Raw genomic sequence first — 22,670 nt, forward strand, 5'->3', positions numbered from 1 at the left:
TAAAGAATTTAATTGGGATACCTTATTAACACTAAACCATTTACATGCTTACGATAAACTGATTGTCACATTGAAATCATTTTATGATAAATGTCGAAAGGTAATTACTATAAAAAAAAGGAAAGTAGAAAAGCCATGGATCACCAATGAAATTAAAGAGTTAAGTTACGTCAAAGAAAAGCTGTGGCGCCGAAGTAAGGCCAATCAATCAGACGTACAGCTGAGAGAAGAATTCAGGCAAACAAGAAATAAACTAACGGCTACAATAAGGCTAGCAAGGAATAAATACTATAGTAACAAGCTGAATGAGTGTAAATTTAACTTGAGAAAGTCGTGGAACGTAGTAAATTCACTAACGGGCAGACAAACAAAGAGCAGCATAGACGAAGTCATAAGCAAGAATTTTCGAAGACGACAAATGGATGAAGTAGCAAACGAATTTAATAACTGCTTTGCAAATACTGTTATCAAACTTCGAGAAAATTCCCCTAGGGTGGCATACAACATAGCAATTAAGACAAATATCAGCTCTGCATACTTGAGTGAGGTAACTGATCTTGACCTTTGGGATGTAATAAGATCATTTAACATTACTAGAATGCCAGGATATGATGGGATTAGATTTCGTGAGATACTGTTTAACTTTACTTGTTTAAAAAGTGTACTACTATATATTTATTCAGAAGTATTTCGGACGGGCCTAATTCCTAACGCAATGAAAGTATCCTTGATTAGACCAATTTACAAGAACGGGAGAAGGCAACAGTGCGAGAACTATAGACCTATAGCAATCTTGCCAGCATTTTCGTGTGTTCTGGAAAAGCTTATTCACAAAAAAATGGTTTCCTTTTGCGAAAAATTCGATCTGTTGTCTAGCTCACAATATGGTTTTCGTCGCAAGAAAAGCACAATCACATTACTAGAAGACTTTGCAGACATAGTGAATAGTGAAATAGATAAAAATAAGACGGTAATTGGGCTTTTCTTAGATCTTAAAAAAGCCTTCGATACGTTGGATCACGAAGTACTACTTGGAAAATTAGCTCAAATGGGATTCCGCGGACCATTCATAGAGGTTTTAAAAGACTACTTGAAAAATCGACATCAGGTCATTCGAATTCAAAATATAGACAGCAACATAATTCACATAAAGCATGGAGTCCCACAGGATCCGTGCTAGGCCCACTGCTTCTTAATTTGTATGTGCAATGATTTGGCCTAACTATCGTTAGCACTCAAAGTTATACCAATTTGCGGATGATACTGCTTTAATACTTACCCCATGAAAGTTTTAATGAAAGCGTTACTTTACTACAAGAAGATATATGCAAAATAATGACATGGTTTGAGAACAACTATACTCGTATATTTGTGAACAAAGAAAAAACAGAGTTATTTGCTTCAACAGCCCGCAGAAAAAGTAGGACTGACCAAGCATCTATACTTGCATAGTGAGCACTGCAATCGATGCTCGTGCCAAAGTATGCCGTATGCTACCAAAATAAAGTACCTTGGCATTATTTTCGATGAATCCTTCTCATTTGTCAATCACATACAATATGTAGCTAAAAGACTCCGAACAGTATGCGCAGTTATTTACAAAATCAGATCTGTATGTGATCTTCGCTTAAGAAAACTCACCTATAAGGCTCTGGGTGAAACTGTATTAAGATATGGCATCACGATATACGGACTGGCCTCGCCATATAGGCTAAGCGTGTTAAATAGAATAATACAGAAAATAACGCATAACATAACATACGGAACAAACAGCAGCGCTGTTGGCCACAGCGAGCTCATGGCAGAACATGGGATATTTGATATTAAACAACTTTTTCTTTCGGTAGTACTTACGAAGCATTATTTTGATGAAACATTTAAAACAAACGTAAAAACTAGGGATTTGCGCAAGATTGAGACATTCGTTCGGGCTAAAGCGTTCACGAACTATGGTAAAAGAACGAGGGCATTTTATGTACCGTTCTACTTTAACAAAATACCACAAGTCACCAACGTATCGTCACTCCGGAAAATAAAAAATTTCATACACCACACAGTTCTGGCAAACGACTGGGAATAATAAGAGAAATCGATGGGATGGGAGTTTTTTTACAATATCATTTCGCTAACTATTGTATAAAAAGGACTAGGATATTGTGTTCTTTGTGTTTATATTCGTGTCTGTTTTTGTTTCAAAACATTTCACCACTACATCTAACTGCTACATATGATGGAATGGATGGTCGTGCTGTACACACAATATATTTTTTTTTTTGCTGAAGTATGCAATTACTTACGTTATTGCTTGTGCAGGAACAACAATTGGAAATTAGTCGAGCGTTTGAGGATAACGGAAAAGGAGGAATGGGGAAAAGTGAAAGAAAACATGTACTATGCTTTGCTGAGAGAAACTATACACTGGTCCGCATAAAAGCATCGATGCTTTCGCGGACTACGGGTTTTTGGTACATAAAGAAAATGTGTATCTATATATGGACATTTCTTTTTATCTTCCTGCTGTACATACTTTTTCCCTATTGTTTCCTTGATTGAAGCACAAAACTGTGTCATTCAGGCCAAAGCACTGCCCTGTCCCGCTCAAAAGCAACTTTGCTCTGGCGGGCTGACAAATTACTCAGATTGTATATTTTATGTTCTAATAATAAAGAATGAATGAATGAATGAATGAATGAATCGCTGACAGAGGCTGTCTTGTAGTGGACATAAAGATAGGCAGATGACGATTGTGAATATAATTTTCGGAGTTGTCGTGTATCGCGCGGCTGTATGAACCGCTCGCCCCCGCTGCTAGCATTCTTCATACTGCCTGCGTTGCGACAGCGAGTGCTCGTGGTCATCCAGTGAGATATTTACAGGTTTACATGGTCCGTGTGACCATGCAAACCACTGTGCTTGTTATTTTAAGTAGTAGGTGAATATTAACTAAAATTTATATGGCCGATTTAACGTATAGACTCGTGTAAGGGCTGCACTTTTCTGTCGTCATGGGACCGGGCTATTTGATGTAATTTTTTCCAACTACGATTGTGAAATCCACCGTAAACCTCCGCGATCGCCTCCTCTCGCCAACTAGTAGCAACGCGCGAAAGAACGCTGTTGAGCGTGATCGGAATAAGCACACTGAACGCGATTGCTTCTCGCTTGGCTTTTTCTTTCTTTTTAAATACTGGCAGTCAAGTTGGAGGTGCGGCCTATACACAGGTGCGGCCCTTACACGAACGGTAAAATCTTTCGTGCAATTGCCTTATACTTCGATATCACTAATACTGCTTCGACTTTTCAGCGCAACTGCAGCCTCTTGTTTTCTTTCTTTCTTCTTTTTCTGGGAGTCTGAGCATAGGCGCTGCTGCTCATGACTGCTATTTTTCTGATTTTGAATGAATCCGACTTAGCCTCATATCGGTTACTGAGGGAATTACATATACTTGTGACCTCTACATGCCAGTGACGATGTTTCCATTCCTAATAAATGTTGTAAATTATTTTAAAAATTTTTTCGTGAGTTGTTAGCATCGCCTACTGGAAAGAGAAGCAATACTGAGACACATATAATTCACGTGCATTTCACACGCCGTTGATAAAAGACTCTGCCGAAGGGGTCACTGAAGTATGCAGGTTTTTTTCAGGGTCAAAAACGTGCGCAAAGCAATTTGAAGCGAGGTGAACATACATCAACATATCCATTCTCTAGGCATAGGGTATCCATACCATTAGAAATAATTGTTAGTTGGTTACCTCCTTCTCTTTAAAAAATATAATAAACTTTGTCCTGTGAATTCCGGAGCTGGTGCTACTAATGCGCTTGTCTGTCTATTGTCAGGATTTGCAGAAATAAAGCGCAAGTATAAAATAAAAGCAGTGCACATCCGCGCCAACAATGATGCAGCAAGTTTCTAGCCACAATAAAATTTAAGTGAAAATACAGAGGCAAAGGTTGATAGAGACCTCAAACGATGTGGGTAGCAGAACTCTGGTAATGAAACGCCAGAGGGGGCTCGGGCCTCGGAGGACCGCCGCAGTCGGCGCCTATGCTTTTAGAAGAGATATAGTGGCTAGGTTTGGCCAAATCTTCTAGCGTCTCTATTAGAGAGGCTCTATACTCATATATTTGCCGCTGCAACCTCGGGTGAGGATGCGGCGGCAAAGATAAAAAACTTCACTGCAAGAAGCCCTCAGCAAGTGGTGTCCAGTTTACGTGGCAGGAAACATGGCAAGGCACAGTTTATTTCACTCAGGTTTCAGGCACGCAGGCCAGCGAGTAGCTGGGTCCAAGCACTTCCGTATTCGGGCATGGATCGTAGACGGCAGGCACAGGAAAGCAGCAGCTGTCGAACATCAGTCGGCATCTCCAATGCCAGCATCTCGGACAGCCAGTCCAGCACCTGCGCACAGTGGGCGAAATGAACTCACTCATCTTCTCAGTTGAATTGTCTCGAAACATGGCCGCAAGTTCCTCGGTTCATCTTACCCGCTGAGTGTCACCAACAGCTGCAAATCAACGACACACGCTGCAACACCAACGATGGAAAAGTTGACAGTCACTTAATTCTCCTTATGTGATTTGAAGGTGAAAGCTGAGGCAACCAATGGACGCATTACCACGTGATCAAACATGGCAGCGCGCCCATGGGATCGCCATGAAAAGGGTCTATAGATGACTCATCGTCATCATAATCGCTGGTGCTGTAAGTTCCAGAATGTACAGCACTATTCGCGCTGCGCATGCAATCTGATCAGACAAAATTATTTTATTACAGAATCGGCGACAACGTTCGAGAAAGTCCCGGTACAAGAAGGCGCCCCTTGCCCCGATCAATAGCTTTGTAATAGTTGTTAGCTGGTGAAAGATCACCGAAAAAAGATGAACAATGTACATGCTTCCATTTAACAATTGGAACCCTAGAGATAACTGATAAGATAGTTCGTGAATATTTAAATTTAGACACCTGACCAATGCGATTTGTTGCTCCACGTCCACCTCTTCAGATAATCCACCTGGCTTCATTGACATTATCGTGACATCATGAGGCAGAGCAAAATCCGCTGTCGTTGTACCGCAATAATTAAGGCTATGCATGACGACGTTGTTCATGCAATATAGGCACCTTTCGCTGAAGTTTGCCACGGTTGACATCATCGACGCAACATAGCCTATAGCGAGCGGATGAAGCAACATTGGAGGGCCGCAATTCAGATTTGGGATTATATTTTCGACCGCTTATTGCTAGGTAAGAGTGTTGGAGATCAGTCGTTGGCCGTGCTGGGATGATAAGCCACAGTGGAACGAACAACCCCAAGCTGGAAGTAGATCGCGAGTAATGAAGTGTGGGCACGTCTCTTTCTTTGCCTTTGAAATTTTTTATTTTCACCGTGGCCCAATGCAGCGGCTGCTGTTGGCGGCACTGGTGTGGTAAATGAAAGAGTCGCAGTGCTCGCTCCCTATTCGAGGTGGGTCCGCTTGTTTTGCACAAGGTGTCTGGGCACTACAAGGTAAAGACACGACGCACCTCCCCCCCCCCCCTCTTTCTATACTGGTGGCGCCCGGGAGTTCCCTGCGCTGCTCGAGCCTGTCGCACTCGCAGATGGTGGTGGCTCCTGCGCTTCCCGTGAAGACGGACGCACTTCGTCACTGTCAGAGGGGTTGGATATTCCCGTCTTGCTGCCTGAGTCTCCTCATGAAATTTTGGGACCTTACGTGTCAAACGCAGGGAGAGGAGGTAAGGGGAGCATAGCTGAGCAAGCGTGGTTTTGCAACATACAGCATATTTGTAGGCCTTCGAACTCCTGAAGAACAGCAGTTTGAGTTGGATAAATGATACCTACTATGGCACAGTGAGTTCTCTCAAATGCGACCACTCCTTATCAGACGGACAGACGCACTGCCGAAGCCACGTGCGAGGCTAAAATTATCTCCGATTGCGTCATGCCTGAAGTGACAACGGCGCCACCTGCACACGCGACACATGCATGGTCGAGTAATGGCTTCTTTCCTCTACGCAACGACACGAAAGTAAGGTGCGTGGGTATAGTATTGTTGCAAATATATGAAGAGATAATTCTTTAACAGGTACTTGTTATATTGGTTTTAGTAAGCAAACGCCTTTGACTGTTTTAAATGCATTAGCATTTCCATGCCTACCCAGCGAGAAAACCCGTCCATCCGTCACATAAGACAATTGCTTTCATCATAGGGCCCGCTGTAGCGAGCAAAATTACCTTTGCGCTGCCTCTCGCTTCAACGCGAACTCAGCGGCGAAAACAAAGCACACATGGGCACTTCGCGCACTCTGTCCCCATTACATTCAAGATAGGGCCCGCGCGGCCGCGCTATAAGCTGTCGCCGCGGGAGTACGGTTGATCATGGTTCGCATCGAGAGGAGGCAACTTCATCCACCATGTCTATGTACAAGGTCTACCAAATGTGGCACTGTTCAATTACATCACGTACTACATCACGCATCGGCCAGTGCTCATCTTTCACGAAGCAGCAGCATCATCCAAGCGTACCACCATCCAATCTGAAGATAAAGAAGAAACGAAACAAGAACGAAACAAGAGACAGTGTACACAGTAAATGTATATATTTGCTCCATTTACAAAATCTCTCTTCGTCACTTCATCCCACGTCGACATCCTCTGGGAGTTATCTATAACATGAGTGAACATTGCTACTACTCGCCTCTTCTTCATGATCGTCGTCTACGTTAACATTTCGGTGTTGCAACCGCGCTTCTCCGTTTCACGATTCTTTCAGTTTCTCGCAATTATACCAAACACAGCAGAATACGACGACAAAAGAGCAGGTGATTAGTAGCAAATCTTACGCATCATTTAGATAACTCCCACAGGAGATTCTGCGTGAAATTTTTCAACCGCTTTTCATGTAAAAAAAAAAAAAAAAGACAAGTGAAGAATGTCCAGTAAGTACTCTTTTAAAGTTAGATTTGTATGTGCTACTGATCATGGTCTTGTAAAAGACACATCCTACATAGACAAAGTTAAAGATCAAGAAACAGCAAAATATGTGCCATCTGAGATAGCACGCCTACTATCATCAAACAATTTAGATCTTGTCAAACAATTTAGATCTTGTCAGTGGCCAGCAGTCACCGTTCCACAGCGATTCCTTTGGTTCCTACAAGAAGGTATCATACTTGGTGTTCAAACACCAAAGGTAACATGAAGGCTTGAAGTGATTACCAATGGTAGAAGCAGGAATGTCGTAGGAGCCAATGTTCTGACACGGCGACTTGGACAATGCGGCCAGCAACTGACTTCCTCAGCAGCATTCTACAGCGAAGATGTATACCTCTCGTTGGTCGGAAAATTTTGTGTGTAAACACAAAACTCCATACCCCATACTAGCTGTGCAATAGCTTCGCCGAGCTCGGGGAGAGAGAGCTGAGAGAGAGTGAAAGCAGAGTATAAAAATAGCATCACACAGCATAGCGGATGCGAGGTGGAGAGGAGGAGTGAGGCATGTGGTAGTGGGACGCGTAGAGCTGCTGCCAACGCCGAACGCGCATGGTGCCCGTTGACTACAGTTGATGCCTCTGGCGGCGGCTAGGCAGGTTTCAACAAGTTGCACGGCCGCTGGATAAAAAAAAAAGGTGCGGCCTGCTGCGTTGCGTCGCCGTCAATGGGCGAGCGCGTCTCGGCTAAGTTGACAGTTGCGGCCGCTGTTTTTGGTGAGGGCACCACTGCTACGGTATGCAAGGCAGACGCCGGTTCGTGCTATAATGTGGTTGCCTCAGGATTTATGCATGTTGATGTGCTTTTTCGTGCGCATTCTCGTGTGCTTTTGTTGTGTGATCGTGTGTGTGAGCAGCTTGTCTCATGTACGTTTCTTGTGCTTGAGTACGGTTCTCTGGTGTGCGCGTGTGTGGCAGATGGTTTTTTCTAGCGGTGTGATGCCGCGAAGCTGTTGTGTGCCGCTGTGCAACTCGAACGCGAGAAGAGACGCTACTGTGAAGTACCACGAATTCCCCTGCGATCTACAGCATCGGGAAGCGTGGCTGAAGAATATTTCTCGCCAAGGGCCGTCAGGGAAGGAAGCAAGTGAGAGCCAAGCGACAGGTCGCTGGTATGTTCATTACATTTTACTGAGAATGACTATAAAAAGAACACGAATATTGGGCTTGTGCTTCCAACTGCAGTCCCGACTTTATTTCCCGGTTATCTGCCGCACATACAAAAAAAAAGAACGCGCAGCCCAGGAAAATTTTTTTGTGTGTGAGCTCAGGAAAAACAGCGGCCGCAACTGTCAACTCAGCCGAGACGCGCTCGCCAACTGGCGGCAGGCCGCACCTTTTTTTTATGTAAAAAGAGCCATGAATGGATTGATCAACTCCGGGCTGTCCAGAAGGCCCACGATGCGGCGGTGAGGCTTGGCCTTCCTGTCCCAACATGGGAGCAGCCCGCAGTCTTGCCCCTATAAAAACGGGGTGAAGATTCTTCCGACTACCTACCTACCTATAGTGGCTGTGCCACTATCAGCGTAGAGAGAATACTGAAACGTGCGAGCGGAGTTCGGCTGAAGAGAAGAACGAAGCTGGGCTGGATCGGGTGCGGCGCCGTGGACTGTTTTCGCTGAGCGATACCTTCGCATTCATTATCTTGTAAACAAACGCGATCGATCGTTTTGAAGTCGTCTTGAAGAAACACGTAAATCCAGTCCTGATTATTCATAATAGAGCACTTCTTTTCATTTCATGCGAGTCGAGCGGGCAGCCTTCATGGAGAGCATTGAGGCTCACTCTATAAAAGATTGGCACTCCTAGGGCAGACTTTTCACATATTTGGCGTAATCGGCACTTCTAATAAGGACTTTAATATTCAACCTGTAATGTGCAACTATACAGCTCGTTATTTACGGCCTGATTAGAGTCACTGTCGCGCGTACAAACGTGGCTCTGGAAACGCTTCTCCGTGAACGGCTGTACCCGAGCAGTGGCGCCAGAGCGGGCGTGAGCAGAACTAGGCCCGAGACGCCGTTTCGGCGCCACGCAACGGGCCGCACCTTTTTTTAGATGCGAAGCAGCTTATGGCGGGGGCTTTGTCCATCCCTCCTTCCGTCCCACGGTGTCCCACACCCCACAGTGCATGCGCGTCCCCTCCCCCTCTCCTCTCCTATGCTCCCCCCTTTCTCTCCTCTAGGAATCCTCTACTCTATGGAGCGGCGCCTGCGTCCCACACTCCAAGAGCACATGCGCGTCCCCTCCCCCTCTCTCTCCTCTCCTACGCTCCAACCTTTCTGTCCTCTAGGAATCCTCTACTCTACGGAGCGGCGCGCACGACAGGTGGTGCGACAGCTGCATACTCCGCTGGGGGCGCCACGGTAGTTCCGCGGTATGAAAATGACAGAGCGCGCACGCCTCATTCTCTCTCCTGAGCAGCGCCGGTAACGCTGCCGATGACTATCATTTCTACCACAAGAACGACAACGTGGACAAGAACATGATCGACGAATTCAAACGCCTCGACAACCATCGTCTCGACACCGTCACTCAGCGTTACCCCCGCGCTTTCCGAGAAGACATCGACCCCGAAACGGAGTTCACTATAGCACTGCTAAACAGCCGGTCCCTCAACGCACACGCCAGAGACATCGAACGTGATCCTGTGCTAACCAAAGCAGACATGCTCTGTGTCACGGAAACATGGAACGTCGCAAGACCAACGATCAGCGCTTAAGCTAACGATCACCCCGCTGCTTCGCATCCACACATGGTTCCCTTTAGCGGGAGATGGAGTAATTTTTATCCAGCGGCCGTGCTAGTTGCTTCCGAAAGACTGAAGCGAGTGCTAGGGAAGCTGAAACCAAGCGTCGCAGAAGATTCGCAGAAGAGAAGATCCCGAGTTTAGATTGAGGGAAGCCGAGAGTTCGCGTAGGCGAAGAAATGAAGATCCGGAGGCTTGTGAAACATGGCCAGTTGAATTCATCGCGATACTACGCAGAACATCGTGTAGAAATCCTGAGCGCCAGGAAACTAAGTGTGTGGTTTGCCACTAATTTGCTAGGCTTTCCCCAGCTCCGCTGGTCTCTGGTGTTTGCGGTAGCAGAGCCACGCATAATTTTGACAGCCAAGCTGTATACCTCTCGTTGGTCGGAAAATTTCGTGGCATAAACACAAAACGCAAGGTTAACAATTCAAGGCAAACGGCATATCTTTCTTTGAAATCAAGCATATATATATTCTGGATGCTCCAAAATCGCGAAACAGAGGCTGGCAACGCGCATACAAGAACAGGACGAGTCCTATACATCCTACCATTGAGGACGTCCTCGCTCTCTGCCGCCGCGCACAGAGTAACATGGCGGAAGCTGACCGCGTTCGCCATATACTGAAGGGCATCAACACAGTTGCCTTTAATGCTCTCGTCAAGCAGAGCCCAAACTGCGATGGTGATATTATCACAGCATGCCAACGTCTAGACACGCTCCAGTCTATTCGCCTGCCACGCGCCTCATGCAAGTTGCAAGCCTTGATACGTACTCTCAACAGGGAGGAACTTCACGGACGTCTTTCGGGACCTGCGACGCTTGCGACCGTTCGCCTCGCTCATTGTGGAGTGCGTGACATCATCAAGGACGAACTGGCGTCGATGACAAACACCCAAATGGACAAGTCTACCGAACCATTCCGTCCGCCAAGTTATGCCGAAATTGCCTCCCGGCCTCCTTCGACCGTTGAGTCTCCACCTGCCGAAGCTTACCGCGACCCCCCCTAGCTGTGCTGGCAGCGAATACTCCTGCACAGCCGTACTACTCTCCGTGGCGGTCGTCGTGACCGGTTTGTTTCTACTGCGGTATTCGCGGCCACATTTCTCGCTACTGCCGTCGGCGTCAGCAGGATGAAAGGCGGGGCTATGCTACCCTTGAGCGAGACAGCGCACCTAGGTTTGATTCCTACGTTCCCGGGCGTCACCCAGGTGAAAGGTGAGGCTACGCCACCTTTGAGCGAGACAGGACACCAGGGTTAGATTCCTACGTTCCCGGACCGTACACAACCTCTTCTGGTTGCTCTCCTTCACCTTCCCAGGACATGGTTCGGGCATCCCGCTCGCCTTGGCGTCGCTCTCCTTCACCTTACCGCCGTTCCTTATCACCCTTGCGTGCTGCTTCCGATGTTTTGGACACCCGTTCGGAAAACTAGAGGCTGCAGTTTTTGGAGGAGAAACTGCATCGTGTCGGACTTTCCCAATTCTTCCTGCTCGCCCCGCCAATTTGCTCTCGGTTTGTGTGGAAGGTGTTTCTGTCGACGCCCTTGTAGATACTGGAGCCGCTATTTCTGTTATGCATCGTGCACTGTGCTTTCTTCTGCAAAAAGTGCAAACACCGTATGTTGATCTGGTCCTATGTGGAGTCAATGCCGTTCCCATCTTTCCTATCGGACAGTGAACAGCTCACGTTCTGATAGACGGTATTCGTCATCATGTGCAACTTGCGGTGCTTTCGACGTGCGCTCATCAGATGATATTAGGATGGGACTTCCTGTCCGCTGCTTCTGTACTAATTTCGTGCGACGACCCAAGCATACACATCAGCGACACCGAGACTTATCCCGTTTTCGATTCCCCGTGTCCCAACCTCATTGCAGCAGCGGATTTTATTATCCCACCAGACGAAGAACGTATTCTTACCGTTGAATCAACAGACATTGTCGACGGAGACGCATTGGTTGTACCTTCTCAGCGCTGCATTTCTCGAGGACTCGCGATCGCTTCTTGCTTGGTCCAGTTCTCGAGTGGCTATGCCAGCCTCACAGCCTTTAATATTGTTACGGGGAGTATTTAATTAACCGTGAACGGCTAGCGCTTGCCTAGTCAAGACTGCACAGAGCGCACAGGTTCCAGCAGGTTTTCAGTCCGACAAGAGAGCCTCTGACCCAGCCCCACTACAATGTCTTTGTCTTTGCCATTGCTCGTGACATTATCCCCGGCCGATGAAGCACCGTCCCGGTGCTTGTTGTGATCAAAATGGATTATCACAGTTGTAAAGTTTGAGGCGGGAAACATGTACGATGTCAGTTCGCGGTGCGGCAGTCGATGAGGTGGATGCCATGGGAGATATCTCATAGGTGACAGGAGTCACCTGGCGCAGCACGCGATAGGGTCCGACGTACCGCGACATTACAGGCCGACGCGACGAGATGGGAGCCAGAGAAGGACGAGAGAGCCCGCTGGAAAATCAGTATCCCGGTGTCGACGATCGTAGATGGCCTTTTGTGCGGTCTGCGATGACGTGAGCCGAGCGCGGGCTACTGTGCGCGCGACGAGCGCACGCGTGATGACATCTTGCGCATAGGAAGTCGTGGACGTGGAGGCCGGATCAGAAGGGAGCAAGGTGTCAAAGGGTAGTAAGGGATGGCGTCCAAAGAGAAGATAGAAGGGTGAGTAGCCGGCAGTTTCATGACGCGATGAGTTGTATGCAAATGTGACGAACGGGAGTGCAACGTCCCAATCATGGTGGTCATCGGAAACGTACATGGAAAGCATGTCGGTCAGTGTACGGTTTAAGCGTTCGGTGAGTCCATTAGTTTGAGGGTGATATGAGGTCGTGAAGTTGTGATGAGTAGCACATGATCGAAGTAGATCGTCAACCACGCGAGACAGGAAGCAGCGACCGCGATCTGTGAGCAGGTGACGTGGAGCACCATGTTGGAGGATGACGTTGTACAGTAGGAAGTCGGCTACGTCTGTGGCGCAGCTGGTTGGCAACGCTCGAGTAATTGCAAATCGAGTGGTATAATCCGTAGCGACTGCAATCCATTTGTTGCCTTTCGTGGAAATTGGAAAGGGACCCAGCAAGTCCACGCCCACTCGATGAAATGGCTCGGCTGGAACGTCAATGTAGAGTCGCAGGTTTCTTCCGACGCTGACACAGGTCACAAGATGTTACGTAGCGGCGAACGGACCGATAAAGGCCCTTCCAGAAAAAGCGTCGTCGTATGCGATCATAAGTTCTGGAGACGCCTAAGTGCCCGGAAGTGGAGGCGTCATGAAACTGGATGAGGACATCCCTGCGCAGATGATGCGGGACAACGAGCAGGAGTTCTGCGCCGTCGGGGTGCATGTTGCGGCGGTAAAGAACGTTATCCTGAAGCAAGAACATGTTGAGGGAAGGGTCGAGGGTGCCGGATTGCAGACGGTCAATAAGAGAGAGCAAAGATGGATCTCGACGTTGTTCGTCGGCCACATGGGTGAAGTCTGTTATCGCCAAGACATAGGTGTCGGGGTCCGTTTCAGTGGAGTCGGATGGTTCAACGGGATGGCGGGAGAGGCAATCGGCGTCATTGTGCAACTTGCCAGATTTGTACACTACCGAGAACGTGTACTCCTGTAATCGTAATGCCCAACGGCCGAGCCTCCCTGTGGGGTCTTTGAGTGTTGAAAGCCAGCAGAGCGCATGATGATCTGTTATGACCACGAACGGCCGTCCATATAGGTACGGACGGAATTTCGCGACAGCCCAGACGAGAGCTAAGCACTCCCGCTCAGTGATTGTGTAATTCTTCTCCGACTGTGACAGAAGACGACTAGCATACGCTATCACACGGTTGGCTCCGTTCTGTGTTTGGGTGAGGATAGCACCAATGCCATGGCCGCTTGCGTCAGTGCGAAGTTCTGTTCTAGCAGCCGGGTCAAAATGAGCCAGCACAGGTGGTGTAGTGAGGGCAGAAATCAACGACGCAAAGGAAGACGCTTGGTCCGCGCCCCAAGAAAAGGCCGCATCCTTCTTGAGTAGGTCCATGAGGGGTCGAGCAATGTCTGCGAAGTTGAGAACAAAGCGGCGAAAGTAGGAGCAGAGCCCAAGAAAGCTGCGTACTTCTTGAGTGGACCGTGGAACTGGGAACTCGCGGACGGCACGGACCTTGTCAGGGTCTGGTTGGACACCAGTAGCGTCGACTAAGTGTCCAAGTACAGTGGAATCTCGATGATACGATCACGGCTAATACGAATTTCCGGATGATACGAAGTTTTACATGGTCCCGGCCGAGCCCCATTACTTTGCAACGTGCTCGAGAGCGGTTGTTACAAATCGATTTTCGACCTGCGTCGGTTGATACGAATAAACGCCGCCCCACCGATGGCCGTGAAAGAGAACAGCGCGCAGTCACGCGCTTTCTCCCTTTGTCTTTTGGTGCGGAGGCGCGGACACGGCGACGGACAGCGCGGAGGCCTCGACTGGGCACGAAGAGTTTGAAGCGGTGGCACTTTTGGTGCTTTTGTGCTTTTCCTCCTCTTCGGCGGCCGCCCATCGGACGCAGGGGCTGCTGTGCTTCAGGCCGCGTTCTTTGTGTTTGCGCCATTTTGCCTAGTCGCAGCGAGCTATGTCTACCGAGATACGATCTCGGCTGATTCGCGCGGCTGTAGGGAGCCTCCGTTGGCGCGTCTTCCGTCGACTGCGTTATCGGTGCCGATGGCACAGGGCGATTGTCGGTTTTGCTGCTGTAGTGACACGGTGCAAGATAGCGCAGCACGTAATCCACGGTGCAAGGTAGCGCGGCACGTTCAGTCGGGTGCTCCTCCGCTTCTCCCGCTAATCGCCGTATTTTATTGCGATAGCAATTATATGGACACTCCAAAGCAGATTTCTGCCGTCGGCGTCGCCGTCGCCGTGAGGTTCCGTATGACGTCAATCGAGATGAAATCGTCGCCGCGCGCCTCCGAACGCTGTATGTGCGAGTTAAAGGGCGCGAGGGACGCGCGCTTTCACGGGGAGTGAACGCACGGCGGAGAACAAACGCGCGTTCTGTGCAGTGCTCCCTTAAGGGCTGCAGAAGTAGGCGTCTCTTTCCTCCTTTACAATCACCATGTATGTAGAGCAAACGCGCCTTCTTCTGACGCACGAAAGGCCGTGGGGGGGGGGGGGGGAAGGGAGGGGACGTTTAGCTGCGGCACCAAGTACCTATTTATATCAGAGGCTCCGGCAACAGTCACCAACGCCGCACGCATTTTGTGCGAACGCGGGCAAAACGCCGACGGCGTCGACAACAGTTCTGCGTGTTGCCGGTGCTGCTGCATGTCCAAGTTTATACAGCTGATAAAGCTACTATCATTACTCCGTATAGCTCTCTACAAATTTGCTATCGCAATTGATTCTTCACCTTTCAGGTGAAACTGCGACAACTTTTTCTTGCCGTAGGAGGCTTGCACGTCCGTATTCGGAAGGCGTGCTTCGTCCAAAATTTCTTCTCCTACAAGCGACGATCCATCACTAGCCTGGGAGCTGTCAGTAATCCGAATTCTGCGTGTAAAGTGAAGACGCCGGCGTGGTTTACGAAGCAGACAACTGCGGTTGCCATCTTGCCCCTGCCACAGCAGCAACCAATGGAGAGACGCCTTTCAGCACGGCAGCCAATCGGAGACCCGCTTTCATCGGAGGGCCCGTGTGACTACCTATCGCAGACCCGCGCTTTTGTGTTTGCGCGTTTATTACAAGATTGCGATGACGGACGATTGAGAAGCGGAACGGCGAAACTTTGAGCTTTCGAACAATACCAAGATGGCGGCGCTCGGTGGCGGGAAATACGAGATATGTCTTCGTAAATTGTGGTGATTTTGCGCGATTTAAAGCTGTTTTCTCGCCCTGGGCACTGACGAATAAATCTTTTTCGGCCACTTTTAGTGCGTTTTCAGCCAAACCATTTTGATTCAGCGTAGATTAGGCGTTGCAGATACCGAAACGCGTAGTTGCCAAAAACGAATTTTTCTCGCGATTTTCGCGATCTGATCTGATCTGATAATTTAGCTAGTTTTAATTGTGTTTCAATGATACGAATTTCGGCTAATACGAATATTTTTCGTGACCCCGTGAGATTCGTATCATCGATATTCCACTGTAATTTGATCTGGCGGCGCCCAAAGGTACACTTAGACGAATTGAGCTGGAGGCCAGCCCGGCGAAAGATGTCGAGAATGGCCGACAGACGAGGGAAGTGGCTGTCAAAGCTGGGCGAGAAAACGATGACGTCGTCCAGATAACAAAGACAGGTCGACCATTTCAGACCGCGTAGAAGAGTGTCCATCATGCGTTCAAAAGTTGCAGGAGCATTACACAACCCAAAAGGCATAACCTTAAATTGGTAGAGGCCGTCGGGTGTGATGAATGCGGTCTTCTCGCGGTCGCGGTCATCGACGGCAATTTGCCAATATCCCGAGCGGAGATCTAGCGACGAGAAATACTTGGCACCATGGAGGCAGTCGAGCGCATCATCAATTCGTGGGAGAGGATACACATCCTTCTTCGTTACCCGATTGAAATGGCGATAATCGACGCAGAATAGCCAGCTGTTGTCCTTCTTTTTCACAAGCACTACAGGGGATGCCCAAGGGCTAGAGGAAGGCTCTATAACATCTTTATCAAGCATTTTCTTTACCTCCTTTTGGATGACTTCGCGCTCAGAGTGAGATACTCGGTAAGGGTGCTTGTGAAGGGGGCTGGCGTCTCCAGTGTCGATGCGGTGGGTCACTACATGTGTACGTCCTAGTGGACTGTTCGCAACATCAAATACGTCCAGGTACGAAAATAGGACACCACGGAGTGCTGCACTTTGGGAAGGTAGGAGGTCGGGGGATATCATTTTGTCCAGAAGTGCCTGGGTTGGCGCCGGTATGGCAGGTTGCGTCGCGGTCTCAGCGTCAGCAGCGAATGCAGAAACAATACATTCTTCCAAAGGTGACAGTTCGGCTAGTGAAATTCCTTGAGGAAGAACATGGGTCGAATTAGAAAAGTTGAGGACTGGAAGCAACGTTTTGTTGTTGGCAATAAGCACTACGGTATGGGGAAGTGCGATGTTGCGCGAAAGGATCAGATCTGTGAGGGGAGCGACCACATATTCACCATCAGGGACTGGGGGAAACGGTGACATAAGGACGTAGGTAGCAGCCTGCGCGGGTAGTCGTAGAAACTCCAGGGAACGTAGGCGAGCGTTACTTGATGCGGTGTCATCAGGACACAATGGCAGTTCGAGCCGCAAAATGCCAGAAGAACAATCGATGAGGGCAGAGTGGGCGCTCAAGAAGTCAATGCCAAGAATGACATCATGTGGGCAAGCGTCGAGAACGGCGAAGAGAACTGAAGTGTGGTGGCCGGCAACAGTAACGCGGGCAGTGCACATGCCAAGAACAGGTGTTCGGGTGCCGTCAGCTACTCGCACAGTAGGAGAGATGGCAGGTGTCAGCACTTTGCGTAGGCGGCGTCGGAGCGTAGAACTCATAACAGATATGTGGGCGCCAGTATCGATGAGAGCAGTAACGGGCACGCCGTCGACGAGAACACCGAGCAAATTGCGTCTTGAAGTAGGGGTCGATAGAGGTTTTGCGGTCCTTGTCGTCAATGCAGCCTCACCTCCCGGAGCTGCACAGTTTCCCGGGTGGTGTCCAGAGGAAGCCGGAGAAGAAGAGCGACGGCGTTCAGGGGAGCACGACTGGCGACTCTGAGGTGACGGCGATCGGCTGGACCAGTGTCCTTGTGCGGCAATATCGGCGTAGGTCGATTCTGAGAAAGAAAGATGGTGAGGATCACGGGCCGGGAGTTGGTCGTCAAGAAAAGATGTGCTGTAGTACGGGCCACGATCTTGGCGGCGGGCACCGAGGAAACTTGGTCGGTAATTCCGACGATTGCGGCAGTGGCGTGAAATGTGGTCGACGCGAGAGCAAGAAAAACAGATTGGTCGATCGTCAGGCGTCCTCCACTCAGAAGGGTTGCGGTAGCGGGGTGTGAACCGGGGAGCGGAAGTGGCAGCAGCAACAATTGGGGCGTTGTGGTGTTCAGTGGGAGGACCAGACGCGCACATGGGCGGAGGGGCGTAACTAGGCGCTTGTGGAAATACGACGCCCATATTGGCAACCTCCTGACGTACGACGGCCTGAATGAGAGAGATTGTCGCCAAATGGTCGTGAGCAGGTGCCTGATAAGCGGGTGGAGCCATGGCTTCGAGCTCCTGGCGAACAATCCTGGCCAAGTTGTTAGGCGGCGAGAACGGAGGGGGCGTCACGGGATCATCGCACGAGGATGTCGCAGCTGTATTCGGGAGTCTGTTAAAGCGCTGAGTAATCCACCTGCTTTTGGCTTGTTCAAACCGCCGGCATTCAGTGATAATGGAGTCAACCGTGGTGCAGTTCTTACACATGAGGATGTTGAAGGCATCGTCAGCTATGCCTTTCAACACGTGGCCAACCTTGTCCGTCTCTGGCATGTCTTTGTCAATGGTACGGCACAAGGCTAGTACGTCTTGAATGTATGCGACGTACGACTCCGTGGACGTCTGAGCTCTGGCCACCAGCTCGTGCCGGGCTGTCATTTGGCGCGCGGCCGATCGGCCAAACAGTGCACGCATCTTCTCCTTGCATAGGTCCCAACTTGTAAGTTCTTCTTCGTGCGTGTTAAACCACACCCGAGCCGTGCCCCGTAGGTAGAAAATGACGTTGGCAAGCATTAGAGTCTCATCCCACCTGTGGTGCTTGCTGACGCGCTCGTACAAGAGGAGCCAATCGTCGACGTCTTTGTTGTCCGTGCCGCAAAATGTGCCGGGGTCGAGGGGCTGCGAAAGGACCACGGTCGGCGGCGCCGCAGGCGCGGGCTGCGATGACTGCGTACTGTCTTCGGCCATGGAGGTGGGAGAAAGGTGGCGTCCACTCCGAAGATCCAGGGCCGGGTGGAATAGAGCCCGCAACCTCCACCAAAAAGATGTTACGGGGAGTATTTAATTAACCGTGAACGGCTAGCGCTTGCCTAGTCAAGACTGCACAGAGCGCACAGGTTCCAGCAGGTTTTCAGTCCGACAAGAGAGCCTCTGACCCAGCCCCACTACAATGTCTTTGTCTTTGCCATTGCTCGTGACAATATGACTCCTGAGCCACTACTACTGCCGAAAGGGTCTAGTGTCGTCAAGCTCGCCGACGCTGCGCCGGTATGTGTCGTCAGTGTTTCGCCTGCCACATCTTCTGCGCATTGTACGCCTGCAGAAGGCCACACTAGTGCTATTAAGGCCACCTTGAGTGCAGATCTCAATTCGGCCCAGACCAATGCACTCCTCACCACTTTAATGAAGCATGATGCTTGTTTTGACGTTTCTTCGCGAGGCCTGGGTCAGACCACTGTAACTACTCATCGAATTGAAACAGACGGCTCTCGCATCATTCGCCGTCGCCCGTACCGTGTGTCACCTTCGGAGCGCAAAGTTATAGAAGAACAAGTGAACGACAAGTGAACAAGTGAAGAGTCGGTTGACGTCGCTGGTCTGTTGTAGTGATCGAGCCAATCTTCCACATCATCGCCGCGGAGGCCGGCAAAGACGGGAGGATTGCAGTGTTTGGTGTTCACCGTCCAGGTAGGCCCAGCTGGCTGAGCAGAGGTTAGGAGAGAGCAAACAACGACCGGACTGGAGCTCCAGGGAATCAGGAAAGTAAGAGGACGTGGGAATCAAAGCACCTCCACCACTTGTGAGACGTCGACCAATGTGATGCCTTTATTTCCAAGCAGCCACCCGAGGCAGAGACGAAGCACCGCACGATACGAAAGATGATGATGAGTCGTATGCACAGATGATGACGACGATATGCACAAATAGCGCTCACACAAGATGATGAGTCTTGTACAGATGACGACGACGATATGCCCAAAATGCGCTCACAATATATATATATATATATACTTAGTGACACATCACCACGCTTTCATATTGTTACGGGGAGAATATATATACAATAGATATATTTGCAAGGTAAGGCGCACAACGCTACAGCAATCGTTCAGGAAAGCGCGTGCACACCAGAAAGCCACGCCGTCATCGTCATCGTCCAAGCACCGACCACAGGATCGCTGCTCGTGACATTACCAGCGGCGGCAGAAGCACCATCCCGGCGCAATTAGGGCCCGGGCCGAGAGTGGTACGGTTTAAGGCGCGAGACATGAACTATGTCACTCGCGATTGTTGCAGAGGCCGACTTAAGATTTAGCGGAGCGATTTCATAGGTCACATTAGTGACTTTGCGTACGACGCGGTAAGGGCCAGCATAACGGGAGAGGAGTTTTTCGCATAGGCCAACGCGACGTGACGGGAACCACAGAAAGACGAGCGATCCTGGAGGGAAGTTCACCTCCCAGTGTCGGCGGTCATAGAGACATTTTTGATTGACTTGTGAAGCCGACAAGCGATCGCGGGCAACCTCACGGACAATGTCAGCACGGGCAAGAGCATCACGAGCATAGGCAGAGGATGTGTGTGCGTGAGGATGAAGTATGGTGTCCATAGGCAATGGTGGGTCGTAGCCAAACAGTAGATAAAAAGGTGAGTAGCCAGCTGTGTTGTGACGAGAAGAGTTGTAGGCGAAGGTCACAAAAGGCAAGTTAATGTCCCAGTCTCGGTGGCCCTCAGACACGTACACCCGGCGACAAAATAAGCCGGGACATGAAGTCTGAGAAAAAGCTGAATATCTTCGTAGCCTGTAGCAGTAGCAAGTAAAACTGTATACGGCAATATTGTTAGCATATTTTAGTCGAAGCCTGAAATGCAAATACCAGGCTACGTTGTGAGGCTACGAAGATATTCAGCTTTTTCTCAGACTTCATGTCCCGGCTTATTTTGTCGCCGGGTGTACATAGCAAGCATATCTGTGAGAGTACGGTTGAGGCGTTCAGTAAGGCCGTTTGTCTGTGGATGGTACGCAGTGGTGAACTTGTGATTGGTCGAGCAAGAACGAAGAATGTCATCGACTACTTTAGACAGGAAGCAGCGGCCGCGGTCCGTGATTAACTGACGAGGAGCACCGTGGCGCAGGATCACGTCGTGAAGAAGGAAATCGGCTACATCAGTAGCACAGCTGGTGGGAAGTGCTCGTGTAACAGCGTACCGCGTTGCGTAGTCAGTAGCGACTGCAACCCATCTATTGCCAGTGGTTGACATGGGAAAAGGCCCTAGAAGATCGAGTCCCACCCGGAAAAATGGTTCATCAGGGATATCGAGGGGCTGAAGGCTGCCAGCAGGCAGTAGGGCAGGAGTCTTGCGTCACTGGCAGAGGTCACAAGCCGCAACGTACTGTCACACAGAACGGTTTCTGTATTCTGAATAGTTTCTGTATTCCTTTCTGGAAGTCTTCTTGTCCGACAGTGTTGAGAATTCCTTCATCACAGCCCTTTGTATGTGCGAGAGTGAGTTGTCTAACTAAAATATCTTCCTTTTAACCTCATTTTGACCTTTGGAAAGAAGAAATAGTCTGCTGGGGCCAGGTCAGGTGAGTAAGAGGATGGTTGAAACATGTCATCGTTTTTTTTTTGCCAAAAATCTCTGTACTTTAATGGCTCTGTGGCACGGTCCATTGTCGTGGAACAAGAGCCAGTCACCTGAATCAACCATTTCCGGACGAACCCGTTGCATTCTCTGCAGTAAGCGTGCTAAAATGTCTCCGTACATCGTAGCATTCACAGCTTGTCCTTCTGGAGTGAATTCTTCACGCACAACACCTTGTCAGTCGAAAAACTTCTTTCTGGGGTTTTAGGTGCCAAAACCAGTTCTGATTATGAGGCACCCCGTAGTGGAGAGCTCCGGATTATTTTGACCACCTGGCATTCTTTAACGTGCACTACAATGGAAGCGAACCACAACGAAGTTAGAAGGGCCTTGAAAGACATGACGAGGGGAAGAGTGCATATGGCAGGCATTGCCAAATCCTGACTGGGAGCTTACCACTGTCGTTGAAAATAAAAGTGTACAATGATTGAATTCTACCGGTGCTAACATATGGGGCAGAAACTTGGAGGTTAACAAAGAAGCTTGAGAACAAGTTAAGGACCACACAAAGGGCGATGGAACGAAAAATCTTAGGACTAACGTTAAGAGATAGGGTCACGATTTTGTAGCAAGGCATTATGACTTATTCTACCCTAGTCTTATCATTCACCGCTCACGGCCGGCTGATCCCGTTGATAATGCGAGCGGACCGTCGCTCCGACCACTGACCAAGCGCGATAAGCGCGAAAAGGCATTATGACATTAAAGGCATCACTACAAAATACCGGCCCAGGAAGAGAGCGGTGTGGATCAGAGAACAAACGGGGATAGCCGATATTCTAGTTGACATTAAGCGGAAGAAATGGAGCTGGGCAGGCGATGTAATGCTTAGGATGGATAACCGGTGGACCATTAGAGTTACAGAATGGATACCAAGAGAAGGGAAGCGCAGTCGAGTACGGCAGAAAACCAGATGGAATGATGAAGTTAGGAAATTTGCAGGCATAAGTTGGAATATGCTAGCGCAAGACAGGAGTAATTGGAGATCGCAGGGAGAAACCTTCATCCTGCAGTGGACATAAAATATAGGCTGATGATGATGACGATAACAACGCAAGCACACGGGCGTTTTGCATTTCACTTCTATCGAAATGCGGCCGCCGTGGCCGGGTTTCGACCCCGCGATCTCGTGCTCAGCAGCGCAACGCCTTAGCCACCGCGGCGGGTGCCAGTCGAAAAACACCACTAGCATTGTCTTCACACGTGATTTCTGGATGCGGAGATTTTTTTTTTGTCATAGGGAATTCTTCCCTACCAATGCTGCTGATTGTCTTTGTGGCAGGATAGTATGCGTGGAAGAGTGATTCATCACCAGTTATGGTTTTCTTAAACCATTCTGGGTAATTTTTGGCT

General features: G+C 49.3%; 1 protein-coding gene across 2 annotated transcripts in view; it reads right to left on the minus strand.

Annotated features, from left to right (window-relative positions):
- Positions 1-4,211: 4,211 nt before the first annotated feature.
- Positions 4,212-22,670, minus strand: part of LOC119445344 (focadhesin) — a 377,760-nt gene continuing 359,301 nt past the window's right edge. For both annotated transcript variants that reach the window (XM_037709656.2, XM_037709655.2), the window contains exon 36: positions 4,212-4,403. In XM_037709656.2, coding sequence (XP_037565584.1) covers positions 4,260-4,403 — 144 coding nt within the window. In that variant the 3' untranslated portion in view covers positions 4,212-4,259. The remainder of the gene's footprint in view (positions 4,404-22,670) is intronic.

Source organism: Dermacentor silvarum, chromosome 3 (genome assembly GCF_013339745.2).
Source record: "Dermacentor silvarum isolate Dsil-2018 chromosome 3, BIME_Dsil_1.4, whole genome shotgun sequence".
Lineage (NCBI taxonomy): Eukaryota > Metazoa > Arthropoda > Arachnida > Ixodida > Ixodidae > Dermacentor > Dermacentor silvarum.